At 43.0% G+C, this 26,542-nt stretch overlaps 1 protein-coding gene across 5 annotated transcripts in view; it reads left to right on the plus strand.

Moving 5' to 3' along the window:
• Nucleotides 1-26,542, plus strand: part of LOC144767510 (sulfotransferase 2B1-like) — an 858,831-nt gene that overhangs the window by 698,889 nt on the left and 133,400 nt on the right. For all 5 annotated transcript variants that reach the window (XM_078650929.1, XM_078650931.1, XM_078650927.1 and 2 more), the window contains one exon: nucleotides 23,818-23,995. In XM_078650929.1, the coding sequence (XP_078507055.1) occupies nucleotides 23,818-23,995 (178 nt within the window). The remainder of the gene's footprint in view (nucleotides 1-23,817; nucleotides 23,996-26,542) is intronic.

The following is a 26,542-nucleotide window of genomic DNA, read 5'->3' on the forward strand; positions in this document are numbered from 1 at the left end:
CTCTGGTCAACTATGGGAACGCAGAACCGCTTCAAGTCTTTGGTAAATAAGACAGTAAAAAATCCATCAGTACTTGAAGACAAAGAATTGCTCAGGAGAAGGTCCCATGGCTGGTGCGTGCTGCAGAGCTATACAACTTCTGGCCCTCAAGACTACCTACCTGCGTGCGGGCTTCAGCAGGAGGCTAAAAGATAAATACCTCCGGATTCGATTGGGAATTCTTCCTGTCCTCCCACATTTACCATCATGGAAGCGTACCGCAGAAACAACTGAGTGCCGCCTCTGCGGGGAAGCTGAAGAGAGCATCATGCATCTACTATGCATTTGCCACGGTCTGGACCTAGAACGACGCTTGTTCCTGAAATCTATCTTCAACACCAAGAGGATAAGAACCGGCAGGCAAGTAGTGAAGGATTGCTTTGGTGGAGGAGACATACAGCCGGCATGCCGGTTTGTACAATTTATGGTGGCGGCAGAGGAGAAAATGAAGAGACCTGGCACACCATAAAACGGCTCTAAAATAGGGGCTTACCCTGTCTGGTCCCGAGATCGGACTCTTCTTTTTTAAAACGGGGAAATGCCTGACATAATAAAGTTCTCCTTCGTCGCCTTGAAAACTACAGGGCTTTGGAACGTCCCAAGATCAAGAAGGACCAGTAGTATCTATATCATAAAATTGAAACAATCCTGATAAATGCAACTATTAATTCTGTGACTTTTAAATATAAATGCAATTCTTAAACTCTTTTAATCCAGGTTTTTATATCTCAACTTTTGGACTACGGATTGACTAAAGCACACTTGTTGATTTAGACATTCTGTTGGAGCAAGGCAAATCCAAGCTGAAAAGGAAAACGTGGCTAGGCCATTTCCTACCATATCTCTTTCTAGCTTTGTTTGTGCAAAAATTATGAACTTTTAGTGTACTATTTTTATACTTGAGCAATCTCCTTTTTGTAAAGGTTTTTATTAACTTGTACAATAAATATTTACTTACTTACTTACTAATCTAGGCTGAAGTAATGACCTTCAACCTACAGCATGATATCTTGTCAATCGCCCTCCCAGAGGTCTCAAAATTAAACGTGCTGCTGTCCTAAGGGACCAACATCTGCCCCACTACCAGTTCAAAGCCGCTTGAAACAAAATGGTACCTAGAGCTTCCTTCATGACAAATCTACACAGCTTAAAGAGAATAAAGCATGCCCACCTTGTCATTGACAGCCATGAGCAGAAAGGGATTCAAAAGTACCTTATTGAACAATTTCCTGTTTAATATATACAGAGGTTCCTCCAGAAAAGGATGGAATGCTTTTTTTCACTAGACCTTTTGTTGCTTTGGGTGACACATCCAGCCTCCAACAAGTGTCCTCTATGCTGTTCGCTTCATGAAATGTTGCCACATCTCTTTTGCATTCGTCTTCTTTAAAAAAAAATCTTTTTCTTAAACACAACAAAGGATACCATTGTGTACAATCAATGTTACTTGGCAAGAATGCAAGGCAGAGCTGCAGTACCATTACAGTAGGAATATACATGGCACAGATCATTAAGGCATAAATGTGATCATGTACAATTAATATAGTTGTTCATTACGCAGACTCTCCCTGACTTCCTTGATAAGGCCTTTATGTGCCTCTATACAAACTTAATTTGTCCCACACTGTTAGAAATGGTATTTCTGGTTGGCTAAGGCTTGCGCCAAGCCAGGCAGAAACCACCACTCTAGTCAGGGCAAGGGAGTTGTATGCTGTAGATAACCCCTTTTCACCCCCTTAGTAGCTTGGCACGAGCAGTCAGACTTATCCTGAGGAAATGTGTAAAGCATTTGCACAACATACACACATAGCAGCAACACACTAGGTTATATACAAATAGCCTTTGTATTATCCAAAATACATTAGAATACTAATCACACAATATACACTGTGCCAACTGGCACTAAGCAATATTTACAGGCGATTATATACACCTGGCAGGGCCAATCGAGCCACTGTCAGAACCTTTTAGAAAGTGCTAGTAACAAATAGTAAATAACGCACATCCAGTAACTACTGGTATAAAAATGACCTCGCAAAATACAACCAGTTACTAATGGTAAAATACTGTGCACAGCATTATATCACCTTAGCAAAATAAACACGTGATGCCTAAATCCCATTAGATCAGGCATAATCAGCAGCACAAACACAGTATGTAATAAATCACATTAGGCATAGGTATCACATAGCACACAGAAATGTCAACTTCTAAAATTCGTAATTCCCAAATAGTCATAATAAATCTGCGCACACCATTGCGCAGCATTTATTATTACAATTCCATACATACTGAACTCAACCACGCTGCTCCTCCTATATCAGGAATTACCACTGACACACTGATTAGGGAATCCCCAATGCATTCCTATGGGAAGGCAGGCCAACCCCACCAACTGTAACATAGATAGCGCACTCACTTTACACTGGACAGTAGTGCTAAAGTACCCAGAGGCCTAAAACCACCAACACCATGTCTGAAATAAGGCAGCGAAAAAGGCAAAAAGTTTAGGGATGACCCCACAAAAAGGGCCAAGTCCAACACACACGTTATCAAATTTTCTAGGGCAGCCTGACTACGGTAAATCACCTGTTCCGCCTGTTGTCCAAGTCATCCTACAATCCTGGATGCTTGGAGGTCAACTTGCTCCCCATGCCCTCGCTATATTTCTTTTAGCCACCCCATCTGCCAATTGTAACCACATTTTGGAATACCTGGGTTAAGAATCTTCTCTATGTATCCATAGCAGCCACCTGGCTTACAGCTGGACTATAAGGCTTGTGACCCTGGCCATGACTTCTCAATAGTGCTGTATTACGGGGCAGTCCCAGAGTATGGGGAAAAATAAGACCACCATGTAACATCCCCTAGCACAAAGGGCTGTATCTCACCAGCCCTGAGGGTGTAGCAAGGATCTAGAATAATAGGATCTGGCCAGTATTCATAGTTGTATCATATGGAAGCAAGCTCTTATGACTACTTCTCTTGGGCTCTAAATTGCGTCCGAGAAGTCAGTGTCCTCAATGTCTCCTTCCAATGCCTCTTGCAAGGAACGCAATGGGTCTGGGGAGTTATTCATGATTTTTTTATATATCAAGGAAATCACCTTCTTTGGCAGTGGGTCCTGCAGTAATCTGTCCTCCAAAGGAGTGGACTCTGTCAGTTGCTCTCCCTCCGGCACGTAGCATTGCATGCCTCAACTGCAGGTAATTAAAGAGTTCTCTAGCCCCCACTTCGTACTCTTTTTGTAGCTCTGCAAAAGCCAGCAGCATGCCTATAGTTGTTTTTATTTAGATATCCAACTTGAGTTTCAAATTTTTGTGACATAGCTTGTAATGTATGGATGCCGGTCTCCGCCACAGTTACTTTCTCTGACATTTTCTTGAAGTCTGCCCGAAGAAGGTTAACATCTACTGTTGCTGCCTCAATTTTTGGCTCTAGAGTAACTTTCAGATCTCGTATAGCTGCCATTATGTCCCAGAGGGAAAGTTCCACCATTTCTATTGTCAGGGAAGTCAACTTACTCCCATTCAGGAGGAAACTTAAGACCATTCTGTTCACTCAGGCATTTGGCTAAGTTTCTCTAGTTATACCGGCAGACATGTTAGGTCCAGGTTAGGGTCTTGCTCAAGCGCTTAGAGACCTGTTGGTGATTTCGCGCTATATAAATAGAAATTAACATGACATAGTTACATAACATAACGTAACTGGACCTGGCCCGCATAGCTGCCAAGGTTTCAGATTGCTATGTGTGACGTTTTCATAATTTCAGTGTAATTATGAGTGACATTTAAACAACTATGAGTGACACTTTCTCGCAAGCAAAATCAAGCAATGTATACGAAGGAAACATACAATTATCAGAAATGACACCCATTTGAGCAACTAGAAAGTCCTAAACCAATCTTAAAACATTTCTGCAAAGCACCAGAAATTGAAGGGCACAACCTAGTGCCCTTGTAACCTGATCGGTCAGCGGCCAAAGACTCTCCGCATTGGGGAAGCCTCAGGAGAGTGAGACTGAGGCACACATAAGTTACAGTCAGCCAGGCTCATCTCAGGCCTGTTAATACTGGACAAACACTCAATCAACAGTGGAGTCACTAAGACAGGTGGTAATTCAATTCAGTTGTATGACTTTGGCCATTGCAGATGAGCACTCGCCTTGTTGTCAGCTGTACATATATTATTATATCCAGGGCAGGCTTGTTTGTTTGCTGGACCCCCCAATGACCACCTACGCTGCGGATTCCCTCACTACCACCCCTTTCACAGTCCCCTCCATTCTCCATAACCACTCTCGCTCAGATGTATTTAACTAGGTTTATAGCGCCACTCATACGGGTGTAGGGTGTCAGAGCACTTTACATCACACACACATTCACTCATTCAAAATGTGTAAATCAGTGTAAAGGAATGTTACTTAAGACTGAGAACTACAAAGTGTAGAAGTGACACGTCATCCATACTGAAAGACAGTATAGTTCACGAGTACTTGGTCTGGAGAAGCAACAAACTCAGAATTCAAAACGTTACACCGTGGTTGGGGGTTCTCTTTAATAATAACTTTGTTTTGTATCAAAATGACCCTTTTTTGCAACATAATGATGAAAGACTGGGTGGTGGAGGGTTTATAGCGACCTGATCCCTACCTTCCAGTTTGCTTCCAGCTCTTTTATGACAGTTATTACCTCCATGTTCTAAACTGGGATTTTAACTTATACACTTCAAGTAAAAAAAAGATCTCTCTAACTACAGCACTGACCTATTTTCATTATATGCACTCACTCCCTGATCTGCATGGATCGCGTATTTTGCAGCAGGAATATTACCTGCTGTGCTACTTTATAATCAGTGAAAATTTTCACTAGAAAAAAAATGATCGCGCTCCAGGAAGAACATTAATCAGAGTTATTGTGATATATTAACTGTTGTATGAACATTTCATGAGGAAAGGAAGGCGACAGCAGGTGCTTGCTAAACGTAAATACTTACAATTATGGTGAACACTACTTGTAGTTATCATTAAAATATTTGCTCCAAATGGATTGTAATCTTGTTCCATTGACAAAGAGCTGCCATCCACAGTTACCGTCTAGAGCTCGAGCCGTGTAAACAAACACTCGGAGTAAAAGTCGCTTGCATAAATGGAAATTTAGATATGGCTCTGAAGGCTAGCTGAGGGAATCTTCCAGAGGCTAACAAACCGGGAAAGAGGTACAGAGTGCCCTGAGGTCAGGAAAAAGCCGAGACTAGGAAATTCAAAGTTTTATCGGAAGCAGGAGCTGAAAGGTTGAAGCCAGTACTGTCAGAATATGTGCGTTTCTACATAGAAAGTGTTCGCTCGGACGGTACCAGGTATGTTTAGAGTAGCAAAGATTACCCACCACTATCCAGGACATTTGGTAAATAATATTTCTTATCACTAAATAGAAAGGCAGGCAGAGTCTCTAAATTACGGGAACAGCAACATTTGGAACTTTAAATTAACGTTACTTCAATGAATTATGTTATGGGTCCAGGACTTGCCTTCCGCACACACTTTGCAGTGATTGCCGAGAGAGCAGCTGCATTCCATGACGGTCGCCCGGGCCTCCGCTTGTGATGCCTGAAAGCCCGAGCTCGCTTGGCCCGGCTCAGTGTCAGCTGAGAGCTGCAGTCAGGGGTCCCGGGCCGGTTTGCTTGGGCGGCGTCAAGACCACAGTGGCCTCCGCCGTGTCCTCGGGGTCGGATTCATGCTTCAAAACCCCAGAAGTCCTCATTTTACAGCGAGCGGGCTCAGTGCAGAATTAACTCCCGGTATCACTACCCATGATTGGCTGCAGCAGCTGTGACGTAATGAAAGTGCGAAATGCGTGCGGCTGCGCGGTGATTATTTCAACAATCCAGCCTCTTAAGTGTGTCGAGCTGAGTGCGCTTCACCGGCTACTATTATTAGTAATTAAACAGGCCAGGGCTCGACCGCAGCATTTGACAGCTGGGGACCACAAGCCCTCATATGCGTGACTTCACATTTCAGTGCGGGAAAGCGGACCACCACACTGAAATGCGTTAGAATCACGCCTGAAGCGTGATACTTGGCAGGGCTGGGCCCGGTCAACCCCAGCGACTGTTTGGGCACTGGGTATTCGTCCATCTTGTAAGTTTGCATCTGTTGCTGTCACTTCAGATTCACCATTTCCTGTTTGATAGAGTTGTAAAGTCGAAGAGAGAAGAGGAGAGTGAGGGGAGAGAAAAAGTTTGTAGCTCACTGGCGTGGCTGTGAAGATTCGGTTGCATGCTTTTATTATTATAGAATCCTGCCTACAGCAATTGCTGCGAGCCTGTATCACCGCGAGTCCAGTGCTTAATTTGTGCCGGTGCTTTCGGCACTTAATTTACAGGGCCGGGTCTACAGCATCTCGCTCAATTTGGCGTCACACAGCAGAGGTGACTGCGAAGATCACACTATGCTATGCCTCAGACGGTGCTTCGAAGTGTCAGGCAATAAGCAGGCACTACACAAAGCTAGATCAATGTTCCGTGTTCGGTGGTGTCCCCTCTGTGTAACTCTGTCCCATTTCTCAGAGGCTGCCGGAGCCCCCAGACTCGTGGTACCCAAATTTCGAGATAATTGCCCACTGAGAGGGGGCGGGGCCCAGAAGGGCCCTGGGAATGGTGTTGTTGTGGCACGAGAATGAAAGAGGCCTGTCTCGTGGTCATGGGTAATCCTCCGAGCTCATTTGAATATCCTGCACTGAGTGCTAACGAGCTAATGCGCGATCAATGGGCCGAGGGGACACACACACGCCCCCTCTGCCCAGGACCCCCGAGCCCCAAGCCCTTCAGAGTCACGTTTACAGGGCGGGGGCAGGGCACCCCTCTGCTCAGGATCCCCAAGCCCCCAGGCCCCCAGCCCTTCCCCATCAGAGTCAAGTTTACAGGGCGGGGCTGCTCTCTGGCATCATATCCTCTCCCCTCAGCTCACTTACTTAAAATATTAAATACACGAGGCCAGCGGGGCATCCTGACATCTCAGCGGCGATTGATCCTAATGAAAGTTTCCAATAGCAGCCCCCGGGGAGGGATTGCCCGATTTACAGCCTGATCCGCAGGGTGGGATCTGATGAGCCCAGGAGGAGGGGGGGGGGGGGGCGTGCAGCATATGGTTGGTATTGCTTTCATTTATAGAAATGTTGTATGGGGCAAGCAAGGGCAGAGGATTCACACTTCCAGTAGTACTTTCTCCTTGAGGGAGGGTCGGTGTCCGTACAATACTATTCAGGAGAATGCTGCAAGCTCGTCTCTAACTGCTCTCTGCAGAGACAAGTTACGTTCCTAATGAAATGCATCAAATATACCACACTCTTTAAACTTGTGCAGTCAAACCTGCTTTCTGCTGTTCCCCGGGTAGTGTCAGGAGGACCCGCATTGACACACTGTTGCAGAGGAGCCATGTCCGGTCCGCGCGCATTCTGTGGCAGGATATTGAATTTCCTGTCTGCAAACCGGGCTCCGTGGCACCCAGGAAACCTCCTACTGCATGGCCCAGAGTTAAAGGAGAAAGCCGGTCTTCACTTCTTCCTGACCTCGACATGTTCTTTTTCTGTGCCCTGTCCAGGCAGAGCCCAACTTGTGCTGAGTCTGGGTCATAGTGAGAGCAGGTGGCACAGATTGAGGCAAGATAGCTCGCTCTCAAACTCTGAAGAGGCAAGATAGTTCCACGGTGCCACGCCAGCAGCAGCTCCTCTCAGTGGATCATTCCGACAGCTATAAAGAGATTCGGGTAAGGCAGATATTAATTTATTATTCTGCTACTGATGACATTTGGTATGTTTTTTACTAGAATGGGGAGGGGGCTCCAGCACGTCATAGCGCCTTGGAAAATGGGCACACTAACGTTTTCTCTCTGTGCTGTAAATGCAGTGCCATCGAAGGTGGACTTTTTCTCTAAACTAGCAGCTTTTATGATTTATTGGTGAAAAGTGTTAAATATCAGCTTTTGTGATTTATTAGTGAAAAGTGTTAAATATCCGTGATTGACAGTGGCACAATGAAGCAGCAGCCTTTATTTTCCCAGTGCAAAGAGACTTGTTATGTCAGAGATGAGGCAGGCGATTAATGTTCCCGCTGGAGAGAGCTCAGAATTTTATCTAGTGGCAGTTTCAGTTTTTACTTTAACCATGGAGTAGCCCAGGGGGTTAATATGCCTACTGGTACCGGCATATTGTGTTGTATTTAACTGTATTGTATGTGGGTAGCTCAGTGGGTTGCAGCTTTTGTCACAGAGATCCCTTTGTTACATGTGGTTCATCCACAACTGAAGCTGAGTTTGTGGTGGAGGGTGCTGATTTTTTAGAAATTAAATAATCGCTTTAAAAGCACCTGCTGCAGAGTTCGAATTTCTTGTTGCTCAAATGAGTGTGATTTCTGATATTTGTCTATTTCTATTGAATTAATTGCATGATTTTGGTCGCAAGAAAGTGCCACACATTTAGTCATTGAATGACTCATAAATCTGCTGAATGTATGAAAATGTCACACATAAGCAATCTGAAACATTAGCAGCTAGACTCAAATGGGTGCAATTCCTGATATCTATATGATTCCCTCGTCTTCATTGCTTGATTTTGCTCACAAGAAAGGGTCACTCATAGTGGGACACACTGGTGCCTCAGACAGTGCCAGCCTCAAGGGGCAGAGTCACAGCGACATCACAGAGGCCACAGAGTACCACACTTGGGGCAGGGGGCAGAGGGACAGAACTGGTGCCTCGCAGCCTCAGACAGTACCACCAGACACAGGGGGCAGACGGCATGCAGAGAGACATCACTGGGGGGTCGCAGAGAGTGCTAGACTCAGGGGTCAGAGAGGCATCACCAGCGAAGCCACAGTGTGTGTGAGGGCCGCTAAGGTGGCACAGAGGGGTCTTAGGTCACAGTCACAGACAGTAAGAGACTCCGGGGTCAGAGAGAGGTGGCGTAATTCGAGAGAACGCACCCCCTGCAGCGGTGTCTGTTCCCACTTCCCAGGCTCCTGTTGAAATAGTCATGGCGGCTGAGGCCAGCCCTTACCAGGCTGAGCCCCGTGGCCCAGCCGGTGGTACCTCAGGCAGCAGGCTAAAGGAAGAAGTGCTGGCACCGGCCCTGGGCAAAGAGGTTCGCCTCAAACTTCTGGCAGCGAGCAGGAGGGTCCTCGGAGGGGTCCAGCAGGCTCCAGAGGGTCTGAAGGAGAAGAGAGGCAGAGAGAGGCTCTTAGTAGACAATGCTGCAACAAAAGAGGCAGCATGGGACTGTGGAGAGAGGTTCCTAGAACAGGGACAGCTGCCAGAGGGAGCTATACCCGGGGGTGTGGACAGGTCACAGGTGTTCTGATAACAGCAGTGCTGTGGGAGGCGATAGGCTGGGACTATGGAAAGATGCTCCTAGGCCAGGAATATTCAGGGCCAGGAGGGAAAGCCTGGGCTTGTGGAGAGAGCAGTACTGGGAAAGAGGTTCCTATTTTAGGAATCTTCAGCTCAGGGAGGTACAGGCACAGGCTGGGGCTGTGGATGACTTGTGCAAATACTTCATTAGGTATGTTTAACTGCAGCTACAGTTAATTATTTGAGCCAAATGCATTCAGTGCATTTTACACCGCCTGGGTGCTGCTTCAGGACTGAGTAGTATTTCTGTGATATCTCTTTTAGTGAGTTTCTTGTGGCTGTAAAATCCCATTTAGAGCACTGTATTATCAGAATGTTGTGCTTTTCTAACCCGCCTGCAGCTAGGTAATAATGTTTTTTTAAGACAGACTGCATGTGTGATTTGAGGCTGATGAAATATTGAGCGTAGGACACTAGCTTGGATGTTCCTAGAAGTAGAAGTAGTAGGGGAACCTCCTATCAAACCTTACTATGAGGAAGGCTCCTTTGCTGAAATTCATGTCTTTTTGCAGTGCCAGTTGAGGAAGTGGGTGGAGCTCATATAGAAAGTGGGTGGGGCCAATGAAGGAAGTGGGTGGAGCCAGAGAGAAGTAGGTGTGGCCTCTGACAAAGATTCTGATTCTCCCTCTCCCTCTCCCTCTCCCTCTCCCTCTCCCCCTCTCCCTCTCCCTCTCCCCCTCCCCCTCTCCCTCTCCCTCTCCCTCTCCCTCTCCCTCTCTCTTTCGCTTTCTCTTTCTTTCTCTCTCTCTCTCTCTCTCTTATGCATAGTCTAGTATCAGCAGGTGAATCCCCTGTAGAGGTAATAGATAGGAGGGGAGAAAGACCCTCCAGAAATCACCTGCTTATGGCCCTTGCTACCCACCAGTTCTGTCGCCTTCTCTCAATCCGGCCTGTTCGCTAGGGCCAGAAAGCGAAGCATCCATATGAATCACGTGTTAAGGTCAGGTTCGGTGACTGTTGACTTCCTTTCGAAAGGAGCATACCTGCAAATAATAGTAAGCCTCATAAGATTCCTCAAAACAGCAGAAAAGGCATTTATGAACGCAGCTTTGCCACCTCCATCTGTTGGAACTTAATCCATCCTAGATCAGATCACCTTCACCGAATAAAGGTGTATATGCGGTCATAGCAGTCAGGCAGCCAGCAGATGGTTGTCATCTTGTTTTAGCTTAAAAACTATTTCTTTGATGACTGTTAAGTTGAAGACCCTAACTATCCTGCCATCACACAAAACGCAATGCACAGCTGGCTGTGTATTGCTTCATGAGCGAGTACTGTTCTTTGAGACTGCATGTTGTTAGTGCACCAAGGTTTTAAAATCCTTGGTGTCTGCACAAATCTTTTTTTTACATCACTCGATTTCATACCTCTGCTTTGACCAAGTACAGTTTAAAGCACATGGCACTTTGTAATTTTATGCACGCTCATACGATAATGTCAGTGTTGGACAAGACATAGACTTTGATATGGGGCCATTTTTATGTAATTTTTAACCTTTTAGCCTCCATTTAGTTAGAGCAGTCAACCGGCTTGTGAAATGTTTGAATCTTTGATTTGCACTACGCTTAGCCCTTTTATTCTACAGAGCATAGCCCTTTACAAATTAATGCAGGACTGTCAATAACAGTGTCACATCTTGCGGCCTGCAGGCGTCGATAGATTTAATTAATTTACTCAGATTTAATAAAGGTCAGACCACTTTTAGCCTGGGTAAAGATATTTGGATTAATGATGAGGCAGCGTTTAGCAGGCAAATTATTTTAGATTGCCTGAAAAGAGATATGGAATGAGTATCCCGTGGCTTAGATATATAAAGTCTATGCTGGAGGACATGGCTGCTTGAACCTTTTCGATAACCCAGAAGAAAGTGAGAGTGAAAAATATATTTAGGGAGCGGGCTGTGGCTCACAGGGCATGCAGAGAAGAACCGAAAGTAACAGTCCGAGCCTACAGAGCGCTTAAAACAGAAGGGGGGATGGAACCCTACTTAGCACTACTATATAATGCCCAAGAAAGATTTTATATGACTCGTTTTAGGCTCAATCTTTTACATCATATCCTGGCAAATCCTGCAGGTTTTAAACAAACGGTTGAGCAGAAGGGTACCTGCGGCTGCGACAATAGGTCTCTGCAGGATACCCTTCATTTTGTATTATTATGTTCATTTTATTCTGTTCCAAGGCGTAAATTTTTAGTGGGTATTTTAAAACAGTCAAAGTTTAAATGTGCCAAGCTTGCTTTGTTGTTTGTACAAAAGGCCAATGACCCCCACAAGCTGTTTTTTATAATGAATTTTATTAAGATTGCTGTTAGGTTGAGGACTTTTGAATTGAAAAGAGAGAGCCCCCCTCAACCAGGGGAATAGGGTACTTATCAACAGTGAAGTAGAAGTTTCCCTTGGCAGGATTAGCTAATCAAGCCCACATGTTAATATTGGACACTTACATTTGAAAAATATGACAAAAACATATATATATATATATGTGTATAAAAACTTGTATCAAATTTATTATTTTGTTAAAAACATGGAAAATTCACACAATAAAAATAATTGTACTTAGTCACAATTTGTACTAATTAAAAATTCTTACAGTATTAAATGAAACAAGGTTTATCAACATGAGATACCAATTTAAACCATAACTAACAGTGCCACATAGTTCATCAATTAAAAACACAACACAAAAGAGAGACAAACAAAAAGACAATATGATTTGTCATTAAGACTTAGCACATCGAGTATCTCAATTTCAAGCAGCCAATCCTGGGCACATTTAATTCTTGCGATATACAGGATAGGCACGATTACTCAATTATGCAAATTGTGTACCGTCGACACGTTTCGATGGCTTATTTCAATTTTGTGCCATCTTTTTCAAGACTGTATTTTTAGGTCTCTCTTGGTCAGCGGCACTGGGTGGTTGCCTTGAGGTTTAAGAAATCCTGTGAGTAAACATATTGCTATCAGTATTTGTTACTGTGTTTATGGATTAACATTACTACATCTTTCAATACAGTTTAACCTGTATACATTAGGTATAATTTTATCTCAAACAACAACTTTTGCCGCTGGATTTGCATAATTTGCGTAGGATTTGGTTCGAATTGATTTAACATGCAGTATCGACTTTTCAATCTACATTACTTGGAAAGATAACCCTCATACAGTCCATAGTACCTGTAAGCCATCAGTTCTATAGATTTCATTTCTAAACATTTCTTGAGATCCGCAATTTTAGGTCAAACTTAATTTTCATTTTACTTCAGTGGCAGATACATACTCATAGGACCTAAATTAGCCTCATCATTTTCGGGCATCCATATATCCAGTATTATCATGTGTGCTTTTGATATACATATTTGTCTACCACCCTTCCATAGACAAGGCCCATTGGAGATGGGACAGAATGATTTGCATTCTGTGTATTACACCTGACCTCACCCTTTTTCATGGCCAGATGGATACGTTATTATTGTTATATAATAATTGTTACCTTTATCTCATGTTTAAGGTGCAGCTCTTCTGGATATTCAACATCAGCATCATAGAATTAAAGGCTGGTCTGGAAAATAATAAGTTGTTCTTTTTTTTAATTTTTGAAATGATCCTAAAAAGGATGATTCCTATTCATTACAAGTTGTACTTTTTTTGTATAAGTACCTTTTTTCTAATTTAACCCTATTTTTACCTGAGTTGCTGCTATGGTCTTTTCTATTGCTTCCTCTTGTACCAATATGATGGCGTCTTGCACGAGCATGCAGGAACAATATCTATAAGAGGAGGAGTATTTCTATTTTTATCATACATACAGCCATCCTGTTTCTTATATTGCCTTTCTGACATTTTGTTTATATTTGACAGTGGCATATAACTATTTTTTGGGATTTACCTGTTTAAGATGTTGTTGCTTTTAAAATGTCCGTGTCATATGGCTTATCCGACCATGCCCGCCTTTCTAAAGTAACGTTGCTCTCTGTATTCGATTTTGTCTATAAGAGAGTAACATACATTGGACACTTGCTTGAGTAATATTTGTTTATTATATCAATTACCCCGTTCCGTGTGCATGTAACCCACCTCTATCCTTTAGTTACAGCGTCTTGAAGGGGTGGATGCTTTACGCCGTGAAACGATATTTTATTATCTGCGTGGGATTAGATGGAGACAAAGGGGCTGGATTAGGTCTAAATATTGCCACCCCCTGATTATAACAATACTTTTTCTCAAAACCGGGGGACTCCGTGATTTTGTCATTTCTTACCGTTTGCGTGTTACCGCCTCGGCTACTCCACACCCGACCAGCGCTGGTAAATCCCAAAAAATAGTTATATGCCACTGTCAAATATAAACAAAATGTCAGGAAGGCAGTATAAGAAACAGGATGGCTGTATGTATGATAAAAATAGAAATACTCCTCCTCTTATAGATATTGTTCCTGCATGCTCGTGCAAGACCCCATCATATTGGTACAAGAGGAAGCAATAGAAAAGACCATAGCAGCAACTCAGGTAAAAATAGGGTTAAATTAGAAAAAAGGTACTTATACAAAAAAAGTGCAACTTGTAATGAATAGGAATCATCCTTTTTAGGACCATTTTAAAAATTTTAAAAAAGAACAACTTATTATTTTCCAGACCAGCCTTTAATTCTATGATGCTGATGTTGAATATCCAGAAGAGCTGCACCTTAAACATGAGATAAAGGTAACAATTATTATATAACAATAATAACGTATCCATCTGGCCATGAAAAAGGGTGAGGTCAGGTGTAATACACAGAATGCAAATCATTCTGTCCCATCTCCAATGGGCCTTGTCTATGGAAGGGTGGTAGACAAATATGTATATCAAAAGCACACATGATAATACTGGATATATGGATGCCCGAAAATGATGAGGCTAATTTAGGTCCTATGAATATGTATCTGCCACTGAAGTAAAATGAAAATTAAGTTTGACCTAAAATTGCGGATCTCAAGAAATGTTTAGAAATGAAATCTATAGAACTGATGGCTTACAGGTACTATGGACTGTATGAGGGTTATCTTTCCAAGTAATGTAGATTGAAAAGTCGATACTGCATGTTACACCAATTCGAACCAAATCCTACGCAAATTATGCAAATCCAGCAGAAAAAGTTGTTGTTTGAGATAAAATGATACCTAATGTATACAGGTTAAAATGTATTGAAAGATGTAGTAATGTTAATCCATAAACACAGTAACAAATCCTGATAGCAATATGTTTACTCACAGGATTTCTTAAACCTCAAGGCAACCACCCAGTGCCGCTGACCAAGAGAGACCTGAAAATACAGTCTTGAAAAAGATGGCACAAAATTGAAATAAGCCATCGAAACGCGTCGACGCTACACAATTTGCATAATTGAGTACTCGTGCCTATCCTGTATATCGCAAGAATTAAATGTGCCCAGGATTGGCTGCTTGAAATTGAGATACTCGATGTGCTAAGTCTTAATGACAAATCATATTGTCTTTTTGTTTGTCTCTCTTTTGTGTTGTGTTTTTAATTGATGAACTATGTGGCACTGTTAGTTATGGTTTAAATTGGTATCTCATGTTGATAAACCTTGTTTCATTTAATACTGTAAGAATTTTTAATTAGTACAAATTGTGACTAAGTACAATTATTTTTATTGTGTGAATTTTCCATGTTTTTAACAAAATAATAAATTTGATACAAGTTTTTATATATATATATGTTTTTGTCATATTTTTCAAATGTAATTGTCCAATATTAACATGTGCTAATCCTGCCAAGGGAAACTTCTACTTCACTGTTAGGTTGAGGACTTCAATGGGAGAATGAGTATATATGTAGATGAAATGTATATGTATGGGACCCTTGAAATGTATTTTTAATGTGTGAACCATTTTATGTACTTTTATGGTATTTTTTAAATGCCGAATAAAGTTCATTGACTGACTGACAATTTACTCAACCAACCTTAGAAACTCTGGGCCAAAACTGATCAGCGCCAGGAAACCCACGGTGACAGAGCGCTCTATAAGCTCACCTTAACATAACATAACATAACATCATGTTACTGCAACTACGTATTCACACTTCATACTGGTAGTTGCATCAGTCTTTTTAGCACATCGTCAAAGATAATCCTGTGTTTGATTTGCATACTTCTTTTAAAAACTTGTTTACACTTTAACAAAATTGATGATTTAAATAAAGTAAAATAGAGGGAATTGAATTGTCAATTTTAATCCCATTCATGATCAGAAATATAAGATTGTTCATCTTTTTAATCCTTGTTCAAAGTAGAGGATTTTTATAGAATTACAAATTAACAGAGAATTGAAATGTTTTATTACATTTGCAGACTATTTACATACAAATACATTTTGATCTATGGTTCATCATTCTTTTCAGTAGATTAGATATGTATTAGAATTAGAAAATACATATATGGAATGCATAAACATCAAGTTATTGAATGAGACTTTAAAAATGACATTGAGATGGCTAACAAGTAATCACCTGAAACTCAATGCACAAAAAACCGAATTCCTACTAATTTCACCACCAAAGAACCACTCAGAGGTAGAAGAATGGACCAGATTGATCACAGCGTTGAATTGCACCCCTACGCTAGTGGACTCAGCGAAATCACTAGGAATCACATTAGATAAAAACCTAGAAATGAAAGCCCATATCAACTCAATGGCAAAAAATGCCCGCTTTCACCTGAACTACTTAAGGAAAGTGAAACCATTCATCTCACCAGCAGATCTCAAACTGGCAATACAATCATTAGTAATCTCAAGGATTGAATACGGATGTACAACCTTAGCTGGCCTACCAAAAATTTCCACTGCACCACTGAAGGCGTGCCTCAATGCAGCAGCAAGGCTCATTACCGGCTCAAGGAAATTCGACCATATCTCCCCTCATCTAAAAGCATTAAATTGGCTCCCATACGAAGCCAGAATACAATTCAAAATGGCATGTGTTACCCACAAAGCTGTACACTACAGTACGCCGAGATACCTGGCCCAGAAGATTGAGCTGTCTGGAGGAAGCAGACCAGTAAGGAGCGCCAATATGCTGATGCTGAAACCACCCATCTTCCGGAAAAAGAAAACATACGACAGAGCTTTCTCAGGGGCAGCCCCTAGAATTTGGAACTCACTCCCTCCAAATATCAGAAAAATTACAAACACAACAACATTCAAAAGGGAAACAAAGATCTTCCTAATGAGTAAGTTCTTTACATAGCCAAGAAAGGACCACGCCGCCACCACGTATATGTGTCAAATCTGAACATTGAATGGAAGAAAGAGAAAGTATATACTAGTCCGGACAAGCTGGAGATACTTTATTTACCCAGAAACGGATTGAAGAATACACAGATAAAAGACAATGCAAATCATTTGAACTGTAGTACAAATTACAGAAATAATAGATTAGTAGAATAACCGGGCTGACGCAATCTGAAAATATAGAGAAAGATGTAACACCGATGTCTATCCCCTTCTATTCTTATGAATCCAGAGTACATATGCTAAGATAGGTTCCTTATATACTTATACTTAACCTACCGCTTAGCTACGGGAAATGTTTAATATATAACTTATACTTTAGACTTATACCTAACCTACCTCTTATCAAGGGAAATGCTCACTACATATCTCTGTACTTCCTAACCCACGCACTATTTATTTATTTATTTATTTATTATTACATTTATTGAGCGCGCAGCTACCCGGAGGTTTCCCGGCGCTAGAGCAAACTGAGCAGTGGAAAGGAGGGAAGGACATTAGTTGTTGAAGAGCCAGGTTTTTATTCCCTTACGGAATTTCAGAAAGCACGATTCCGTGCGCAGAGACTGAGGAAGAGAATTCCATAAGGATGGGGCCAGCAGAGCAAACGAACGGCCTCCCATTTTGGCTCTGTTGATCCGTGGAATTTTAAATTTGTTCTGTGATGAGGACCTGAGTGTACGGGGGGGGATGTATTGCTGAACCAGAGCAGAGAGATAGCGGGGGGCTCTATCAGTCATGATTTTATGCATGTAGCAGAGTGCTTTGAAGTGCACTCTGCTTTCAATGCGCAACCAGTGCAGGTTCCGCCTGTGGTGAGTGACCGAAGATCTGGCAGGAAGGTGAGAAATCAGGCGGACTGCCATATTCTGTACCACCTGGTACTTCCTGGTTACCTCTTTGGCAGCACCTAAGAGAAGGATGTTCCCATAGTCCAGGCGTGAGATGACAAGAGCCTGGACGACGGTCCTCAAGGTGTCTGTAGGCAGCATCCATGTGATCTTTCTCAGCCACCTGATGATGGTAGTACAGGTGGCTGCAACCTTCACAGCGTGTTGTTTGAAAGTAAGTTGGTTGTCGAAGATCACACCAAGATTGCGAGCAGACACTGATGGAGTGGGTAGAGGACCCATCTCCGGAGGCCAATGGTGTGGGCCCCAGAGAGAGGTGTCAGGGCCAAACAGGAGCAGCTCTGTTTTATCCCCGTTAAGCTTTAGTTTGTGCTTCAGCATCCAGTCCGATATATGCTTCAGCCCAACTTGGAGAGAGGAAGAGGGGAGGTTTTTATTAGTAGACAGTGAGTAGATGACTTGGGTGTCATCAGCGTAGGAGTAAATTGTGAGGCCAGCCTGTTCAGCCAGGAACGCAAGAGGCCTCACATACAGGTTGAAAAAAAGGGGACTGAGGATAGACCCCTGGGGAACACCGTGAGAGGAAGGGAGAGTAGATGATACAGATGTGGAAGAAAAAACTTGAAACGTGCGGTCAGACAAAAAGTTAGCAATCCAGGCCAGGGCGGTACCACCGACACCAACTGCCTCCAAGGTGGACAATAAGATGGAATGGGAGACGGTGTCAAAAGCGGCACTCAAGTCAAGCAAGATGAGTGCCACCGTCTCACCATTATCCACTTGGCGTCTGATGGTTTCTGACACGCCAAGAAGAGTAGTTTCTGTGGAGAAGCCAGCCCTGAAACCGGATTGAGAACCATGAAGGAAATTGATGGATTCAACAAAGGAGCTAAGTAAAGAATTAACATGCTTCTCCAAAATCTTGGAGAAGCAAGAGAGCAACGAAATAGGGCGAAAGTTGGAGGGATTGTTGGGGTCTGCGTTGGCCTTTTTTAATAATGGCACCACCATTGCGTGCTTCCATTCATTAGGGACAGTCGCTTCTACCAGGGAAGCATTCAGGACATCTAAAATAATGTGGAGTGGAGCTGGGTCGAGGGAGCACAGAACTTGAGGGGGCAAAGGGTCAAGGGGAGAACCAGATTTGATGTCCTGGAGGTACTTTTTTAGGAGCGTGGGAGAAATGCAATCCCAAGAGAGCAGTTGGGTAGTGGTAGGCAAGGAACAGGGAGAAGTGTCCAGGGGACAGTTATCGGGATCTTGAGCAACGTGAGTAGAGGCGGCAGGAGCGGAATTAAAAATGGCGTAGATTTTATCAATCTTTTCACGAAAGAAGTTGGCTAGAGCATTACACTGTGCAGTGTCTAGACAGGGATCTTTAGGAGCAGAGGAAGCACCTGAGAGCTCCTTAACTATTTTAAACAGGGCCTTGGGCCTGTTTTGAGCCGTAAGTATGGTATTGTTGGCAAATTTGGCTCTAGCGGTGTCACATGCCGCATGGTAGGTTTTAAGAGCGGACCTGTATTTAGCTTTATGCTCAGGGTTATACTTTGAACGCCAAAGACGTTCCAATTTTTTGCAGTTGGATTTTTCAAGGCGTAGAGAGTCATTAAACCAGGGAGCAGGAGGGTGATGAACTTGAGATTTGTTTTTTTGGGTAGGGAGGCAGGAGTCCAGAGCTGTAGTTAGCCATGATCTAACGGCGGGCAGCTCTTTAATAGTTATGTTGGAAACTGACGGTGTGGAGTTGGCAAGGAGAGAGTTTAATTTATCTAGATCTAGGCGTTTCCAGTTCCTGCTCGCTTTATGGGGAGGGTCTGGCCTGAAGGTCTCAGCTACACATGTTTTAATAGAGAAATTAACAACAAAGTGATCTGACCAGAGAACAGGAGTAGAAGATTGATAGGAGATACTTGTCAGGTTGGAAATGATGGGGTCTAAGAGGTTACCGGCCTTATGAGTAGGGTCGGAATTAAGGAGATGTAGGTCAAGAGCTTCAAGATCCTGTATGAGGCGTTTAGCAATGGCACACGAGACAGAGTTAAAATGAATATTTAGATCCCCAACAATAGTGAAATTGGTAGATTGTGCTAGAAAAGGAGCGATGAGTTCGGGAAGTGCAGCAGCCCAGCCGCTAGCTGACCCCGGCGGACGGTAAATCAGGGTACCTGTTAAGGTAAACTGCGGAGAGAGAGTTAATTTAAACAAGCCCGCTTCACAGTTAGGGAGGTCAAGGTCTTCCCATTTACAGGAGAATTCTCTCTTGAAAATGACAGCAATTCCCCCGCCGTCTTTAAGCGTTCGATTTCGCCCCACGTAGGTATAATCATTGGGGAGAGCCATGGCAATATCAGGGCCAGAGCTGTCATTAAGCCAGGTTTCGGTTACAAACATGGCAGCAGGACGATCTGTCTCCAGGAGGTCAAAAATATCTCTCTTGTGTTTTGAGAGCGACCTACAGTTAATGCTAATGAAGGTCAGATCTGGTGAGGAATTGTGTGAGGTGGGGGGTACAGTGCGCACAGGGGAGGGGAAGTTCCAGAACGAGGACGACAAGCTGTCGGTGCTTGATTCGAGGGAGTCCAAGGCCAGGGAGCTGTGGGAGCAGGATATGGGAGCCTTTTGACAGTTCAGAACGGTATGCGAGGGGCAGAGTGGTCTCCACAGCAGCAATAGGGCGGAACGAGAGTAGGAGAGAGGAATATGTGCAGAGGAGCTAGGCCCAGGGCCCGTGCTGGCGCGGACGGGCGCAGACGGGCAGGACTTTGGCACGACTTCGGCGCGAAGTCGGCGTTCCCGCTGCGCTCGTCCGCTGCGCTTCCACCATTGAGTCATTAAGTACACAAGGGGAGAGAACCACTAGACCGCTCACCTGCCAATTGGCCAGCAGGGCGGAAGTGGGGATGCAGGGCGGAAGTGAGTGTGCGCTCGTGTGGCCACCGCCGCTGCAAACGGCACAAGCCGTGGCGGATCGGTGCCAGGAGCCGGGGACAGCGAAATACAAGTAAAGAGATGCAGGTATTTAGTTCAAGGACGTTGCGCCAAGGGAGGCGGTCAAATTACATACGTTGCGCCGAGAGCGGCGATCAAGATCAAGATGTAGCAGGTGTGCTCTTAAAATCAGCACAATACAGGCAGAGCGCTAGCGCTGAAAAGCGCTAATCACAAATGTGGAAATACAGTGTTAAAAATAATTAAAAGTAGCCAGTCACACACAAAGCCAATCTAGCCTCTCTCACCAGCAGTTAGCCCCGGACTGAAGAAAAGCTCGATTTAAATATACCCAGCAATACAATCCACTAGACCGCTCACCTGCCAATTGGCCAGCAGGGCGGAAGTGGGGATGCAGGGCGGAAGTGAGTGTGCGCTCGTGTGGCCACCGCCGCTGCAAACGGCACAAGCCGTGGCGGATCGGTGCCAGGAGCCGGGGACAGCGAAATACAAGTAAAGAGATGCAGGTATTTAGTTCAAGAACGTTGCGCCAAGGGAGGCGGTCAAATTACATACGTTGCGCCGAGAGCGGCGATCAAGATCAAGATGTAGCAGGTGTGCTCTTAAAATCAGCGCAATACAGGCAGAGCGCTAGCGCTGAAAAGCGCTAATCACAAATGTGGAAATACAGTGTTAAAAATAATTAAAAGTAGCCAGTCACACACGAAGCCAATCTAGCCTCTCTCACCAGCAGTTAGCCCCGGACTGAAGAAAAGCTCGATTTAAATATACCCAGCAATACAATCCACTAGACCGCTCACCTGCCAATTGGCCAGCAGGGCGGAAGTGGGGATGCAGGGCGGAAGTGAGTGTGCGCTCGTGTGGCCACCGCCGCTGCAAACGGCACAAGCCGTGGCGGATCGGTGCCAGGAGCCGGGGACAGCGAAATACAAGTAAAGAGATGCAGGTATTTAGTTCAAGGACGTTGCGCCAAGGGAGGCGGTCAAATTACATACGTTGCGCCGAGAGCGGCGATCAAGATCAAGATGTAGCAGGTGTGCTCTTAAAATCAGCACAATACAGGCAGAGCGCTAGCGCTGAAAAGCGCTAATCACAAATGTGGAAATACAGTGTTAAAAATAATTAAAAGTAGCCAGTCACACACGAAGCCAATCTAGCCTCTCTCACCAGCAGTTAGCCCCGGACTGAAGAAAAGCTCGATTTAAATATACCCAGCAATACAATCCACTAGACCGCTCACCTGCCAATTGGCCAGCAGGGCGGAAGTGGGGATGCAGGGCGGAAGTGAGTGTGCGCTCGTGTGGCCACCGCCGCTGCAAACGGCACAAGCCGTGGCGGATCGGTGCCAGGAGCCGGGGACAGCGAAATACAAGTAAAGAGATGCAGGTATTTAGTTCAAGAACGTTGCGCCAAGGGAGGCGGTCAAATTACATACGTTGCGCCGAGAGCGGCGATCAAGATCAAGATGTAGCAGGTGTGCTCTTAAAATCAGCGCAATACAGGCAGAGCGCTAGCGCTGAAAAGCGCTAATCACAAATGTGGAAATACAGTGTTAAAAATAATTAAAAGTAGCCAGTCACACACGAAGCCAATCTAGCCTCTCTCACCAGCAGCTATATGGTAATGATGTACGAAATATATGTATATGTACTTATGTTCTATATAGCCCTATACCTTAGATTATACCTTACCTACCGCTTATCAAGGGAAATGTTACTACATAGCTTATACGACCTACCTCACTCATAGTATGGCAATGTTTATGCAAAGTATTCCCCAATACCATGTAAATGTATCTGTGAAGCGCTCTGATACCCAAGGGTCATGTTCGCGCTATATAAAACTCTCTAAATAAAATAAATAAAAATAAAATAAACAAAATAACTGTCTTGACGTGTATTGGGGACAGAACAGGACTTACTACCTAGGATAAATTTAAAAACTGGTGGTTCTAGAACATTGCACTGATACATCATATCATACACTTGCAAGTTACAGGATCTATGGGTGTTTGTGCCGCATTCTAAGGGTCAGAAACTTCCTCTCATAGTAATGGAGAACAAAACGGTGATTTAAGAGTAAGAAGGCCCTGAGCATCGCAGCATGTAAAATCTTGGATATACAGTTATCTAGTACTCTGTTGGCCATAACGTATTGCATCTCTTCCCTTTCTGAAAAGTGATTCTTAGAGATTAGAAGATATCCCAGAAAATAGCATGTGATTTTCTTTTTTTCTGCACTAATGTGTTAAGCTTTTTTTCAGCCTATGCTTTGAAGGTCACAAAGGTGACCTTGAAGAAGATTATTTCACCACCATGAGCTGTTCGATACAGAGGAAGTTCAGATACATATTCATGTGAATGACAATGTTATCCTAATTGTGACCACCTATAGGATTGTTTCAGCAGCCCACTAAAAAGTGTAGATAGCAATTACCTCAACTGCTGAACATCTGTCATATTTTTGGATCATATGAAAGATTTTTTATTCACCTATATCTTTGAAGCAATATGGTTTAGATAGTGTGTCTAACCTAAGGGCTTCAGAGCGAAATCTTTATCTAGCATTGCATCAAGGTATTTAAATCATCGACTACATTTTCAGAACATTCTCTAAAAAATGAAGTGTTCCACTGCGTGCATACATTTTTTTGCTGTATTATATAGTGCCAACTCAACCCAATGGCATTGGAGCGCTTTACTTGAGCACCAGTCACATTGCACAAGGTCAAATTCACTTTGGAATGGAGAGATTACGTAATTTGCCAAGAATCACAGGATGTTGAGCTGATGCTGTAACTCAAACCTGGTTCCCTAGTTCTACGTTTGCATCTCTGGACATAACTTAACAACATGATTTGACGTGTAATATCTGGGTTTACTTTATCCAGGAAAATTGTGGATCATATTGAGTAGGCTGACCATTGATCCTAATATACAGCTGGTGTTACCTGCAGAGCTTTAGTCATAATGCTGTATTGCCATTTGAACCTATCAAAAGACATGTACCATATTAAAAAGTGCACGTGATAATGTACAGAAATACCCAACTATTAATTAGGTGAAGAAATACCTACTATTAGAAGGTAAATGTTTAGGTTGGTTCTGTCTTATAAATGTTAGTGTTAAAAGCAGAAATACAGAAATACAAGGTTACCTTTCATAAACTGCATGCTTAGTCAAACTGTGTGCACAAGGATCCATCTTTTCAACTAAAAAGTGCCCTGGAGTCACTTATGCCCTTTAGTGTTAATGGGATTTTATTTTTGTTTTTCCAGGATCTGAGAGCAGCCGTGGTGAAGATCTGTAAGTTCCTGGGGGAAGAGTTGGATGACCAGGCCATTGATCTGGTGGTAAAACATGCAACCTTCGAAAGAATGAAGGATAACAAAATGGCTAACTTTTCCCTTCTAGCTGATGCATTCGACCAGACCAAGAGCTCTTTCATGCGTAAAGGTATGGGAATTCTGTTCATTTTCTCATAGCACAAGTGCATCTTGTTCTTACAAGGGTTTAATGCCACAATATTGCAGTTATTACTATCGAACAACTCAAATGTGGTATCCACAGTAAGGGCTGAGAATACTTTGTCATGGTAAGTGTATCTAGGAGGTATTGATTTCTTTCTAATTCCACATCTACTTACCTTGACAATAGTGTTAGCCCTTATCGTTGATTCAATATTTTCATAGTTCAATATTTCATCTGCAATTTTATGAATCCTCCCACCCAAGAATGTATATTCTCAGAGAACAAATGTAATAATGCTGTCTAAACCACAGTCAATAGTTGAGATGAGTAGTTGGATATTTGGCTATTCTGTCTTTGAAAATATAATTATTTGTATGCCACTTCTCTTTGGGTTTGTCCTCAAACACATTAATCAACAGGGTATTCTATTTTTAAGTCTTCATCAGGACAAGATGCATTTTATCGATGCTAAGAACTGCAGTGGTTCACCTCCTTGAGCAGGCATCTTATTGGACAATATGGATAAAGACTTACAAATGGTTTATTAACTTTAATTCTTAAATTTTCTGCGTTCCTTAACACATTTTAGACTCTCAAAAAGTGTAACTTTTTTCAGGTGCTGCATTTTTTGGTCTAGCATTAGCCTAGGTCTCTTGTCCTAAAGAAATCATTAAAAAATACTCACTCACATACATAAATGCACAAATATTCAGTCACTCTTCTCACCCGTTGGTCTGCATGGATGTCAATTCCAAAGTGCCTGGGGTAGCGGTAGTAACATAATCTGCCCTTTGACCTTTAACAGGAAGTGACATCACATAACTGCACCCTGGTGGTGTTGCACGATGTGATATCATGTGACCTTCGATCCTGATGACCTCAGAGGAAGCAAAATTATCAAAGGGGGAGAAAGTATATGTGCAAAATGAATTAGTAGGTATAGGAGCTACAAGCCTTTTTTCAAAATTATTACACTTATAGCAAGGCTGCTGCCATGTCAAGAATTACATCATCACATACCCATGGGCAACTACCATTTACCAAATGACCATGTTTGCGGCCCAATTACAATCCCCTATGTCCACTTACAGCTCAGAATGCCATCCCCACATGATGAGCCACAAATGTGAATAAACGTTAAAGACAATAAGGCAATCCAGATAAATATAGACCAGAATTGGAATCTAAATTTTACTGTCCAGCCGGACAGACTTTTTAATAGCATAAATAGTAATATATATATCAAAAAATTAGTCAGAACAATTTATCATGCGGGACACAGCCTGTGTCCAGCTATCACAAATACAAAACCAAATGACATACACACAAAGGCAAAAAAGGGCAGTCTGTAAATATTCCACAGTTATGACAGACAGTGATATAAAAAGTACACTTTTCTGTGATCTTTCTAATACAGTATTCCAATCATCAAGTGTAGCAATGTCGACGACGTTTCGATCTTTTAAATTTCAGATCATTATCAGGACTTATGAGTACATGCCTAAAATATCAGTTGCCCAACATAAAAAAATCAACACAATATAAATTTCATTACATCAACATAACATACAAAGAGAAGAATAATGGTGAATAACCAACCATTACAGAGACAAAACATTCCAAAATAAGGAACGTCAGGGGAGAGAAAGGGGAAACAATAAACATGTTTAAATCATTCAAAATCATATATTACGTCTAAGCAGTCTGACGCAGTTACAAGAGATAGTTCAAACGAGTGCAGGCCCAGAACCCAGCCTGAAAAAACATAAAGTCCCCTTGAGTCATCTAGAGCGCATGCTGTCACCTGAGTGAAAGTGCGGCAGATATACCATATGGGAAAGGTGGTACTGAGTGTAGAAGATTCAGTGAAGCAATATCGTAACCAGATGGTCCCAAAACAAGATATACGATAGTCAGTGGAGCGAGGGAATAAAGAGAAAAGAAAAGAAGAAAGTAATAAAGCCACTTAGAGAGCCATTCTGTCCAAAATTAAGAAATGGCATACCTCGATGTTAAAACAAGGGGACAGGGTCGTCAAAGGGATAGATATGGGACCGGATAATTATGTCCGATATCTTGTCCTAGTGTTTGAAAAAACAGGGGGTAAATAAATCCAAATTTTGGAATAGTATTCGTAATACCATAAAAAATCACATACGGCTTACCAATTCTCTGTTCCAAATTAGGGGAACAGGTCCTAAAATGCAAAAAATCCAGACAGTCAGCACAATATCTGAAACTAAGGGGACAGGAGGGAACGAAGCTTCTGCATTCAAAATGCTTACCCATATTCAGGTCGGTTGCCAGTTGAAAACAAATGATGAGACCTGGCAAAATAAACAGGACAGTCACTAAGTGATCTGATTCCCGAAATGCCTGAATGCCTAATATGCATCGGACCGTGGGGAAGACACAAGGATTAGGGCATCAGGAACTTACCAGCAATGTAGCCGAAGTCCGCCACAATGGGGGGATCTGGAGGACAAACGAGTGAATACTTGCAGCGTGGCCGAGGCCGGGAGGGCTGAATTT

The sequence above is a fragment of the Lissotriton helveticus genome, chromosome 7, assembly GCF_964261635.1.
Source record: "Lissotriton helveticus chromosome 7, aLisHel1.1, whole genome shotgun sequence".
Classification (NCBI taxonomy): domain Eukaryota; kingdom Metazoa; phylum Chordata; class Amphibia; order Caudata; family Salamandridae; genus Lissotriton; species Lissotriton helveticus.